The sequence below is a fragment of the Festucalex cinctus genome, chromosome 1 (assembly GCF_051991245.1).
Source record: "Festucalex cinctus isolate MCC-2025b chromosome 1, RoL_Fcin_1.0, whole genome shotgun sequence".
Taxonomy (NCBI): domain Eukaryota; kingdom Metazoa; phylum Chordata; class Actinopteri; order Syngnathiformes; family Syngnathidae; genus Festucalex; species Festucalex cinctus.
In genome coordinates, this window is record NC_135411.1 from 58332721 (window position 1) to 58346004 (window position 13284).

At 44.1% G+C, this 13284-nt stretch overlaps 1 protein-coding gene across 6 annotated transcripts in view; it reads left to right on the forward strand.

Annotated features, from left to right (window-relative positions):
• The window catches only part of cyth1a (cytohesin 1a), a 62369-nt gene that overhangs the window by 11672 nt on the left and 37413 nt on the right, over nt 1-13284 (forward strand). The window contains exon 1 of one of the 6 annotated variants that reach the window (XM_077496930.1): nt 12530-12815. The exons of the other annotated variants lie outside the window; for them this stretch is intronic. Within the exon in view, the coding sequence (XP_077353056.1) occupies nt 12788-12815 (28 nt within the window). The 5' untranslated portion in view covers nt 12530-12787. Of the gene's footprint in view, nt 1-12529; nt 12816-13284 lie in introns of those variants that run through there. 6 annotated transcript variants of the gene reach the window in all.

Sequence of the window (13284 nt, forward strand, 5' to 3'; positions counted from 1 at the left end):
TGCTTCTAGTACATGTGGATGTTGTGCCCCCCCCAAAGCAGATTTCAACCTCTATGTGTTGCCACTTGCCAGGTCAATCTAATCTGCCCAGGGGCCTTCAGAATCAGTAGTTCTGACCAATGTAACTTGAACTATATTACCAATGGGACTATTCTTTAACCAAACACATTTCAAATTCATCTTGACAGGGCTGAAGCGCTGGCCCTCATTGACGTCAGAATTTTTCCACTTTGTGATTGGTTGGTCAGAGCAAAACTTTCTGTGAGATTGACTGTTTGTATTTAGTATTAATATGATGGTGACCTGTGTAGTGGTAATAAACCAGGTGGAGTAAGTTGGGCAAGTCCTAACTGAAGCCCAGGTACCAAATATATTTAACATTTGTCACACATTTAAATGAGAGAAGGTATAGATATTAAGCACAGCAACAACCATCTGTAGTATAATAATAACTAGAAAATGCATTTCACTTAAAAGTGTGGCAGATGAATGACAGTAAGACACAAAAAAGAACAAAAACACAAAAAATATCTACGTACGATAAGGAGTCACATAGTCGCTGTGAGCAATGTAATGGATTGCTCCAAAAAAAATCATTGGAACATTTGTGCAAACTTGAGGTAATGTCATGATGTCATTGAGGCATATTGCGACATCATTGTGGAAAATGTCCAATATTTGGTCACAAATACTGTGTTTGGACTGAAAACACTCGGTATGTTTAGCAATAGTACCACATGGAAAACTATACCTATGTAGCTACACAATAGGAAACAAATACTGTGTGAATGTTTGTGTCTAATTATTATTATTTTTTATTGTTCAGCAGTTAATAAGCAACAATTTTATGAGCATTTTAGAAGTGAATAATACAATACAGCACTTCCCACATATTTGCTATCTGCGATTTCTGCCTGTTTTTCAGCATTCATGCAGCAAAACAATTATATGTTAAATGCTCAACAGCATTATTTTCACGAGTGCTCTTCTTAGCATTTACATCGTGAAAAGAGATTAAAATTTATGAACGTGTGTAACTCTCTGCATTTATGCAGTTATTTTTTTTAGGCGAACTGTTACGTGCTAGAGGATGTTTTGGATGTTAAACGAGGCAAGTAGAAAAATGCGCAGCAGGTGGATGGCGAAAAACAGCAAATTTATTATGCCAAAAAGGAGAAAGCCTTTAAAACTATACAAAGACAATAATGGAAAGTCCAACACAAACAACCAAAACAAAAACGAGCAAAAACTGCTCCAGCAAGACAGAGCCCATCTTCTTCAGGTGACGCGCTGTCCATTTATATGTAACGACTCGACAGAGTCGATGAGAAACAGATCCCAAAAACGCAGGCTCAGAGGAGGAAAACGGTCTCGATTTATTCTTTTGGAAAAACCGAAGGAACAAAGCTTGCTCGCAGGCAAGACAGCGGGATTTACAAATCTGTACCTGCACACAGGCAAGGGACACGGAGGTAACAGAAAACACTTGCAAAAGGCAAGGACGAATTGGAAAACACAAAACACTTGCAAAAGGCAAGGAACACGAATGTAACAAAAAACGCTTGCAACAGCAAGGAGAACTAACATAACCCAAAACGCTTGCAAACGGCAAGGAGAACTAACGTAACAAAAAGCACTTGCAAAAAGCAAGGACTAGAAAAACACAAAACACTTGCAACCGGCAAGGACGACTCGAAATGCACACGGGATCAATCAACACGGAAATATCAACAAAAGGCGACGCGGAAACACACACGTGAATACAACTTAACTAAGGACGACGGCAGATTCAAAAAACTTTACCAACAGGAGAACGCGGAGAACACTTGGACACAATGGTGAGCAAATAATAATCCGACAGCTGGCTGTGCTGCTCGGAGTCCTTTTAAAGTCTTGATTGCAAACATGTTGCAGGTGCGGCGCTGGGGAACGCCCCCCTCGTTACTGGCACTGAAAAAACAAAAGCACAACAGGGCTGAGAACCGAACCATGACAGTACCCCCCCCTTAACGGACGCCCCTTGGCGGACCACCTGGCTTATTTGGGTGTGCAGCATGGAAGGTCTCGAGCAATGACGGGTCCAGGATCCAGGAGCGGGGGACCCACTGCCGCTCCTCAGGTCCATAGCCCTCCCAGTCGACCAGATACTGGAAGCCCCGACCCCTGGGCCTCGAGTCCAAGATTTCTTTGACCGTGTAGACAGGATCTCCATCGACCAAACGGGGAGGAGGCGGGGCTGGTTCAGGAGGATGCAGAGGGCTGGGGGTCTCTGGCTTGAGGAGGGAGACGTGGAACACCGGATGCACCTTGAGTGAGGGCGGTAGTCTGAGCTTCACTGTAACAGGATTAATGATTGAGAGAATCTTGAAAGGTCCAATGTAACGTGGACCCAACTTCTTTGAGCACCCAGCAAGGTGCATGTCCCGGGAAGAGAGCCAGACCTTGTCTCCTGGCTGGTAGGAGGGTTCCGGACGCCGCCGGCGATCCGCGATCTCTTTGTTGCGGGCCGCCGTGCGGGACAACGCCGCTCGGGTTTCCCGCCACACCTTGTGGGCCCGCCGAAGATGATGCTGAACCGTGGGCAGTTCAATGGAACCTTCCTGTGACGGGAACAGGGGTGGCTGATAGCCATAAGCCGCCATAAAAGGTGAGCGTCCAGTCGCTGATGACAGCAGGGTGTTGGTGGCGTACTCGATCCAAGAGAGGTCAGAAGACCAGGATTCAGGATTGTGTAGACAAACACATCGGAGGGCTGCTTCGAGGTCCTGGTTGGCCCTCTCTGTTTGGCCGTTTGTTTGGGGGTGATATCCAGAAGACAAGCTGGCGGGGGCACCCAGCAGCTTGCAAAACTTTCTCCAGACCTGGGAGATGAATTGCGGCCCACGGTCTGATACCAAGTCCATCGGAATGCCGTGGAGCCGAAACACGTGACGGATGAGGAGCTGTGCTGTCTCCCAGGATGACGGTAGCTTGGCGAGGGCGACAAAGTGAGACAGCTTTGAGAACCGGTCGACCACGGTCATAATCACTGTTTTTCCTCTCGACCTAGGGAGGCCTGTGATGAAGTCCAGGGAGATGTGGGACCACGGCCGCGACGGGATGGGTAGCGGCCGTAGTAGACCCACCGGAGGCTGGTGGGAGGATTTGCCGCATGCACAAGCGGTGCAGGCCTTGACGAATTTTATAATGTCTTTCTTCATTTCTGGCCACCAGAATCGCTGGCTGACGAGGGCAAGAGTCCTGTTAATTCCCGGATGACATGCCACTCGTGAGCTGTGACCCCACTGCAGGACCTCCGCCCGCAACGGGTCAGGAACAAATAGTCTCTCGGCCGGGCATTCCCCAGGAATAGTGATTCCCTCCAGAGCATCCAAGACCCTTTTTTCGACCTCCCAACGCAGCGCGCCCACAAAGCAATGTTCTGGCAGGACCGGTTCTGTCCCGGCCTCGGGAGTTGCAGCATCATGCATTCGGGACAGAGCGTCGGACTTCTGGTTCCGGGAACCCGGGCGATAGTCCACGACAAAGCCGAATCGTGTAAACAGCAAGGCCCAGCGTGCCTGCCGTGAGTTGAGCCTCTTGGCGGCCCGGAGGTACGCCAGGTTTTTGTGATCCGTCAGAACCTTAAAGGGCTCCTTGGCGCCCTCCAGCCAGTGTCGCCATTCCTGTAGCGCCAGGACAATTGCCAACAGCTCCCGGTTCCCGACGTCGTAGTTGGCCTCAGCGGGGCTCAGTCGCCTGGAGAAGAAGGCACAGGGGTGGAGCTTCCCGTCTTCTGGCGACCGCTGGGACAGGACCGCCCCCACTCCTGAATCCGACGCGTCAACCTCGACCACAAAAGCAACATCGGTATTAGGGTGGACCGGTACAGGTGGATTGACAAACAACTGTTTTAAATCATGGAACGCCTCTTCGGCACTAGGTGTCCACCTAAACGGGACTTTACTCGAAGTCAACTTGGTAAGTGGGGCTGCCCGTAAACTATAATTCCTAATAAAACGCCGATAAAAATTGGCGAAGCCCAAAAAACGTTGCAATTGTTTCCGTGTCTTGGGGCTCGGCCACTCGACCACGGCCTGGGTCTTGACCGGATCCGCTCGAAGTTGCCCTCCCTCAATGATAAAACCCAGGAACTGAACCGACTTAGAGTGGAATTCACACTTCTCCGCCTTAACGTAGAGCCGATTCTCAAGAAGGCGCTGGAGAACCAAGCGGACATGTTGCCGGTGTTCATGCACATCGCGTGAGAAAATTAAGATGTCGTCCAAATAGACAAAACAAAAAATGTTCAGCATGTCCCTAAGGACATCGTTAATCAGACATTGGAACACCGCTGGGGCATTAGTCAAACCGAATGGCATAACACAATACTCAAAATGCCCGAGTGGGGTCTTGAAGGCGGTCTTCCACTCATCCCCCTCCCGTATCCTCACCAGATGGTAGGCACTACGCAGGTCGAGCTTTGTAAAAATTCTAGCGGACTGTAACGGGGCAAATGCTGAGTCTAACAGGGGAAGCGGATATTTATTTTTTATGGTAATGTCGTTCAAGCCTCGATAATCTACGCACGGACGGAGAGTGTTATCCTTTTTCTCGATAAAGAAAAACCCCGCACCTACGGGTGATTTTGACGGTCGGATCTGACCGGTTGCTAGTGAAGACGAAATATATTCCCGTAAGGCATCCTGTTCCGGCTGGGACACCTGATAAAGGCGTGAACCCGGCAATGGCGCATTTGGGATCAACTCTATTGCACAATCATAAGGCCTATGGGGCGGCAATGCTTGCGCGCGATCTTTGCTAAAAACCTTACTTAGGTAATGGTAATCCTCGGGGACATGATCAAGACAAACGGGTTCTGGAGCTAGGCTAACTGGTACTGTGGTAGCCCCTCCTGCCGACTTCAAACAATGAGCATGGCAGAAGGGACTCCAGTTCTCCAGGGCCGGCTTCTCCCAATCAATATCGGGATTATGAGTCTTTAACCACGGCAGGCCCAACACTAGAGGAGCAGAACGGGATGGCATAATGAAAAACCTCCTTCTTTCTACGTGATTCCCTGAAAGCCTCAATATGAGTGGGCCGGTAGTATGCCGCACCTTAGCCAGAAGGCGACCATTGAGGTCGAAAACCTCCTTAATCCTATCTAAGGTTTCCACCGGGCTCCCTAACGCCTCTGCCACACACGGATCCACGAAACAGTCGTCTGCACCAGAATCAATAAGTGCTATAACCTTAAGACTCATTCCGAACCCTGACAACTCCCCCGACAATTCAAGCCGTTTACTATTAAGGGTTGAATTAATCGGTGAGCATGGTTCGGTTCCCCCCGGTTCATGCTTACCCTGGTTCTCGTCCGTCCCGGATCCCTGGATCTCGTTGGCGCGGCCTCCCAGTTGAGTGGTCGGTTGCGTCCGGCGTGGAGGTCTTGCAGGACACGAAGCCACCCGATGCCCTGGTCGACCGCAGTAGAGACAGGCTCCAGCGAGCCACCGGCGACGGCGCTCCTCGGGGTGCAGGCGTCCACCTCCAATTTGCATGGGTTCCCCTACGTCGGCTGGGGAGCCCGGAAGGGTACGCGCTTCCGCATCGTCGAGGAGGGTCAGTTCAGACAAGCGGTGGTTGGCGGCCGACCCATGCCGCTCACAGTCACGTTCTCGGTACCGTTCCCGTAACCGGTTATCCAATCGAATGGTCAGGTCAATGAGTCCCTCAAAAGTACTTGTGTCGTCGCGGACCGCCAGTTCATCCTTAAGCAAAGTGTTCAGACCACGACGAAAAATACTACGCAACGCGCAGTCATCAAATCCGCTCTCTGCGGCCAAAATCCGGAACTCAATCGAGTAATCCGCGACAGTTCTTTTCCCTTGTACTAAATCTAACAACCGTCCTCCGGCCTCTCTCCCTTTAACTGGATGGTCGAACACCCGTTGAAATTCTAAAACAAAATTCGGGAAAGAGGACCGGAGGTCCGGTCGTGCGTTGCTCACCACCATCGCCCATGTGGCGGCTTGACCAGACAGGAGACTCATAATGAATGCTACTTTGGACTGATCTCGAGCATAAGTATATGGTTGCTGGTCGAAAATGAGAGAACATTGGTGCAAAAACTGACCGCAACCTCCAGGCTGTCCATCGTAGCGCGACGGGTGGGGCAAAACGGGTTCACTTGGTGTAACCGGAAGCGCCGACGTGGCAGAGTCCGAACGCGGAAGTTCCGGGTATTGCACCCCGCGAGAACTAAGCTGGCCGAGCCTCCCGAACAGTTCCTCACACCGGTGAGCAAGCCTACCCACCACCTCTTGGAGTCCGATCAAGGTGGTCTCGGTTTGCCCAACCCGTTGCCCCTGACTGGCCAACGCCCTTCTCACCTCCTCTGAGTCTGCAGGATCCATGGTCGGATTATTCTGTAACGACTCGACAGAGTCGATGAGAAACAGATCCCAAAAACGCAGGCTCAGAGGAGGAAAACAGTCTCGATTTATTCTTTTGGAAAAACCGAAGGAACAAAGCTTGCTCGCAGGCAAGACAGCGGGATTTACAAATCTGTACCTGCACACAGGCAAGGGACACGGAGGTAACAGAAAACACTTGCAAAAGGCAAGGACGAATTGGAAAACACAAAACACTTGCAAAAGGCAAGGAACACGAATGTAACAAAAAACGCTTGCAACAGCAAGGAGAACTAACATAACCCAAAACGCTTGCAAACGGCAAGGAGAACTAACGTAACAAAAAACACTTGCAAAAAGCAAGGACTAGAAAAACACAAAACACTTGCAACCGGCAAGGACGACTCGAAATGCACACGGGATCAATCAACACGGAAATATCAACAAAAGGCGACGCGGAAACACACACGTGAATACAACTTAACTAAGGACGACGGCAGATTCAAAAAACTTTACCAACAGGAGAACGCGGAGAACACTTGGACACAATGGTGAGCAAATAATAATCCGACAGCTGGCTGTGCTGCTCGGAGTCCTTTTAAAGTCTTGATTGCAAACATGTTGCAGGTGCGGCGCTGGGGAACACCCCCCTCGTTACTGGCACTGAAAAAACAAAAGCACAACAGGGCTGAGAACCGAACCATGACATTATAGGTGTTGAACTCATCAGCCCCCAGGTGCGACGAATCGGGTGTAATCAGTTGAAAGCTGCAAAGGCAAGGCAAACAATTCTCACCAAGACCCGGCGCAGGGCCGTAACACGAACATTCTGAATGATGGACAGAATTCAAATTGCGTCTCAGAATTTTATATTTGAAAAACTATTTTGACACAAATAGAATTGGTGTGAAAGCTTGATTCTCATCATTCATGCAGTTAAAATCAATCATTTTGATGCTTAATAGCATTGTGAATGTTTGTCTCAGCATTTACACAAAAGCTGTTTTTAAAGGATCTTAACATTTGTGTAAATGTTTGAGTCCCAGCATTTATTGTATATTTTAAGACAAATATTTTGATATACATTAGGATTAGTTTGAATGCTGGACTCTCAGCATTCACACAGTAAATCAAATATTTTGTTGTGCCCAGCTGCATAATTGTGAATAATGATTGTCTGATGATTTATCCCAAAATATTTTTTACAGAATTGAATTTGTGTAAATGTTTGAGTCACTGTTTTTCAATTGTAAGATACGATTATGTTGACATAAGTTTAAATTAGTGTTACAAGGCTAGAAGCTTTATTAGAAGTCAAATCATTTCAGCAGACAGTGCTGTTGACATGACTCGATGGGTTGTGGGTTGGCAAATCAGCTGCTGACAGAGTGCAACGTAAAGGGAAGTGTCGCTGATTTCCAAACGTCTGAATCAGCAATGCACTTGTGAGAGTGTGTGTGTGTGTATGTATTGTGTGAGTGTGTGTAAAGAGACGATATGGATGCGCAATGGGGAAGTCCATTGGCGTCTGTTGTGGTGTGGTAATGCGATGATAGCACAATCTCACTAGCTGTTGTCACGCACCCTCTCAAGTGACCTCTGAAGGCCTTGTTTAGTCTTGATTGACTTGTGCTGTCACCTGATAATGATCCGTTTTGGATGGATTTTAGGGATCCTTGTACACCACCCACAAAACTCATGCATAGCATCTGTTGGAATGTGAGGGGGGAAAAAATTCAACCGTACACCAGTTTCACCTATCACAATAAAGGCGTTCTAATTTGGTGGACGTGTTTATTAAGGCCCATGCTCAGAACTGAACAGGAAGTCAGCCATTTTGGAAACAAAATGACATTAGATAAAACAAAAAATATATATATTTAATATTGTATAAACTAGTGTTACTTACTAGAAAACAATGGTAAATATAACTTTGACCTCCAGTTTTGTGGATTATCTTTCCTAGAGCTAAAGTTAATGTGACAAAAATGCTCAAAGCTTTTAGCTCATTCAATTGCTAGTCACCACTTATGGCTTTAGTATTTATTTTTGCGACATTTAGTTGGGGGTGAGGCCATCTACACTGTTTGATCCATTTAAGACAGGGGTGGCAAACTGCGGTCCTCGAGGGCTGGTGTCCTGCAGGTTTTGCAGATTTCCCTACTCGAAGTGCAGCTGATTCCAATTAACAGGCTCGTTATCAGGTTTCTGCAGAGCTTGCTGATGAGCTGATCACGAATCAGCTGTGTTGAAGAAGGGAAATATCCAAAACCAGCAGGACTGCGGCCCTCGAGGACCGGATCTCGCCACCCCTGATTTAAGACATCACTCCAGCTGTTTTTTGACTTTTGGAATGGAAGGAATGAGAAATTCTTGGGATTCCTGGTGTCCGATTTACATAATCCATGGGAGAATTGCTTCACAATTTTGCTTGTTGGAGGTCCACAGCTTGCTGGAACTCTTTTTTTTTTTTTTTTTTTTTTTTTTTTTTTTTTTTTTTTTTTTTTTTTGTAAGGTTTTATGTCAGCTGACAAAATCTTTTATGGATTGCTTTTACAATGGAAGTCTATAGGAGGCCAGACATGAGCTTGGCAGACCTTGACAGTTTGGGGGCATGGTTTCCTATTTATGGTCAATTGTTTTGACAGTGTACTTAATCATTGTGTTAAAGCACACTGAGTTGCCTTGTTTATAAAATGTGCTATAGAAATAAAATTGCCTTGCCTTGCCTAATGTGCCTTTAAAAGGTAGGGCCTGTTTAGGTGGGTTTGAGTGTGCAGTGAGTGAATGCTTGTGAGTTTGGGAAGCGTAGAATTAATGGTTAATTTCTATGTATTTTTAATTATTTTATCTCACTTAATAATTTGTTTATTTATTTGGAACTATTTTATATATGCAAATTAATTTTATTGTTTAATTTTAGAACAGACACAAATAACTCGTTAGTAAATTAGTATTGCATTAAATAATAATATAAAAAAACAATCCTGATTTTTTTTTTAAAGTTAAATTAAATCATGCATCAGTGTGCATCAATTTAACAATTGAACAATTTTCTCCACTAAAATTGGTTACCGGTCATTAAAATATTGGTTTGTCATTTTTATATTTAATTAATGTGTTGTTGTTGTTTTTAACAACGTTTTTGCTCTGTTCTTTTTTCTTTCTTTTTTTTTGTATTTGTCGATGGGTTACAATTTTTTTTCACATGTATGCTTGTTCAAAATAAATTGTTTAAAAAAACTTGTAATTTTTATAAAAAACACAAACTATTTTACATATACATTAAAGACTAAATAATTTAATTCATAATTTGTCCACTTTTTGGCCATTGCTCAGAAAAAAAGATGTACCTACATGAAGGGATAAGAAAAAATCTAAATACTGTAAAACACTGTATTGTATTTTTTTTGTCTATATCCTATTCCTTTTTTTAAATCAAATTTTCTACAATACCAAAATTTTTTTTTCATTTTTGTTACCAAAACTTGCAAAAAACTGCAGTGCTCTGTATCGCTCCATACCATACATAACTTGAAATATATTCAGTTCATCTCTGCTGTTCGACCTGTAATTCGTAGAAATAACCGAAAGGGGTCACCGTTTTCCTGCCTGTGCAGCCTTTGTGATTTGTCTAATCGTTTTGGGTGTTTTTTTTTTTCTTCTCTCTCTCTTTAAGCGTTTGCCTCAACACTGGCTGTATTGTTGGACGCTTGAACACAAGTGAGGCATTCACACACAGCTCAGAGTCGTCCGAAATGTAGTGGTCTCGATTTTCCGAGGAACATTGATGAATGGCGATTACCTGACACTGCTGCGTGGAATTCGCACATGTTGCGGGTGAGACCCGGGGTTTGTTTTCACAGGCTGTCACAGAGCAGCATTCCTGCACCTCCAACGCTTGTGAGCAAGTAGCAGCAGGCTCAGCCCCTTTCTGGTTGCTCTGAGTTATGAGTCACTGGAAAGCATAATAATAATAATAATAATAATAATAATAATAATAATAATAATAATAATAATAATAATAATAATACTACTTTGTTAATTTGAGCATCCAATGATTTAAACGGGACAGATTAGGGAAAAATTGACTTCGGTATTTGCGAATTTTGTTATTGTGCAATTCGCTGTTCTATTTCGTCCCTCTCGACCGCAGTCGTTCGGGACTCATAGAACTGTAGTTACATTTGTAACTGTCGTTTTATGCCAAAGCAATCAAAGTATTACTTGGGCGCCATCTGGTGGAATCTTGGCTTGATGGGTTTAATTCATGAATAGTGTTTTTTCGTCTGCATTGATGCTCTGTTTTGATGGTGGTCCTTAAACACACCTAGTGTACAGTCAAAGGTAAAATTATTTTTATTCTACTGTACTCTCCTGATGTAGCTACTATAAGCCTGTGTAAATTATTTGGCCATTACAATTTCCCTGTATTTCCTAACATTCATTATTGTGTGTAAATACCAAAAGGTGAGTTTAATAACTTAATAACGTACAGTTAAATGCTTGTGCACATATTTGTTCACCCAGGTGCGATGTTACATCAGTTTCTGCTAGTATGCTATTTAGACTAGTATGTTAGCTAATGTTAGCGTAAAATAATTTAACTGCTGAATATAGTTCTTTATGTAACATGGGTTCATGATTGTATACATTCTAGATGCATGTTGTTTTATGGTCCTCTGTTTTACGGTCTTTGCTTCCATCTTGTAACATTTATAGGCAATTACAAACATCTTTTAGGGGACACATCAATTATTTGTGGATTTTTATGATTCATTGGCAGGGCTTTTTGCTAACACCCGCAAATACTGGAGCTTCACTGTAGTTGGGTGTCTGGAATGCATGCCCACCCATCATGAGTGAAATTTGAAATGTCTGAAAATGTGTGTTGTGATTGAGCTGTTGTGAATTTTACTGAATGTACATTATAACATGTCACCTGCCCCAAGTTGCTCCACCATGATTTGGCATATAGGTTAAGTTCCGTCATTTTCAAGCAAGCCCTGATGTGAACAGCGAAAAACCTAAGGGACTCCCCCTAATGCAATTGCCTATTTTAATAGGTTGAACCATAAATATATCATAAATGATCCCAAATCACTTTGATATCATTTGAAACTCATATACATTACCTTATAACTAATGCTTATAGATTATTTGATTTTGATAAATGCACCTAGAAAGTAGTATTTGTTAAGCAATAGCAAGAACTTTTTTTTTTTTTTTTTTTTTGCTTGTTAGCTTCAGCTTTTTAATAGCCACAAAGTGACAAATACAGCCAAGACCCTATGTAAGTAACTTCTGTCAACAACCCAGGCTAAATTATCTACTCCCTGACACACAAAGATTTCAGAATAATCCAGATTCATCACTTCAACATACACCCTTGACATCAATCAATACATTCCTAGGTGCGACCATTTTGTGGTATTGTTAAGACTTTCCCTCTATGCAATCCTTGCATGTTGTGGAGTAGTGGTTTGAATGTCTGCTACACAGTTCTAAAGTCAGGGGTTTGTTTGGCTTCCTGAGTCGGCTTTAAATGTGTTTATGTGAGTTTTCATTGGATAAACTGAACACACTATACAAATTGTATAATCAACATATGTGTGTGTTACTTATTCACCGCACATACAACAGGCTGTTGCTATTTTTCAAGAGTGCGGATGTGGGGGCCATGAGGGTAAAAAAAAAAAAAGTAACAAAATAGTGGCAGCAGAAGTGCAGAAAGCTGCTGCATGTGTCAATCAAGCTACCCGCCCCCACACGGCCCAGCTGTCACGCCCCTCCCCAACCCCTTGAGTGTGTGTGCGTGAAACAGTGCGCAAAACCGGGTGCAGAGGTGGGCCCTGGACGCGTCATCAGGCCCTTTGGCTGCACCTTTCGCCCGAGGGACGTCAAGACAAAATGACACCCGGATATTACATATATTTTTCTTCAAAATACGACTGTAGTATATGACAAACACACGTTACTCTGTTTTTAGTTGAAGCCGTTACAGACATTTGTGGGTAGTTGTTTTAAAGTATTGAATACCAACTTGTGTATTATGTATCTCCGCTGCCCGCTTGCACAACACGGATAGGTATTTTATTGTGAAAATAGTTAGTGGAAATGGCTAGTTATATTTCCGGCTAGCTTGACAGACAGTCGCATACACTCACAAAGTAGACAGGACAAGGCGGGTTGACTTTGCTTAGGCTTTCACCAGACTTTTACAAACCGCTCCCTTTAACTAGCTCGCGTCAACTTCTATCGAAAACATACATAACAAATTGTTAGTTGGGAGGAAACGGCGAAAAAGGCCGACGTTTTTAAATTTTGGACGTTTGGAAAGGCTCGTCGAACTTTACTGTCGGACAAGAAAGCAGCACACAGACGAGACAGTCAACATGGTGTTAAAGTCCGAAGACGGCGTAGGTGAGTCAAGAGTCAAACTCATTAAACGCATCGCATTATATAAATGTGCCGGAAAGAATATTTGTACTCTTAATACGCAAGTGTGTAACGTTGGTGAAACTTCGGCATTTTAAGTCCGTCTTTGTTGACATTTCAGGCTTTTAATTTTTTTAAGTGGTTACTATACTTAAAAAACAAAAAAACAAAAAAAAAACTTGAAAGTCACTTGTTTGTCTTATATATAGCGGTTTTGTGTATGTTTTGGAGGTAATTTTAGATGAAAATACTCACCACAGTGAAATAGTGGTTATCATGTCTGCCTCACATTCTGAGCTTCAAAGTTCGAATCCGGAACCTCTCTGGCTTTTGTGCGTTCCACTCCTGCTTGAGTATGTTTTGTCCGGGTAGCTACTCCAGATTCTTCCAGTTCCCACCTTCCAAAAACTTACATGTCAGGTTCATCAATGTTGTCCTAAGGTGTGAGTATGAA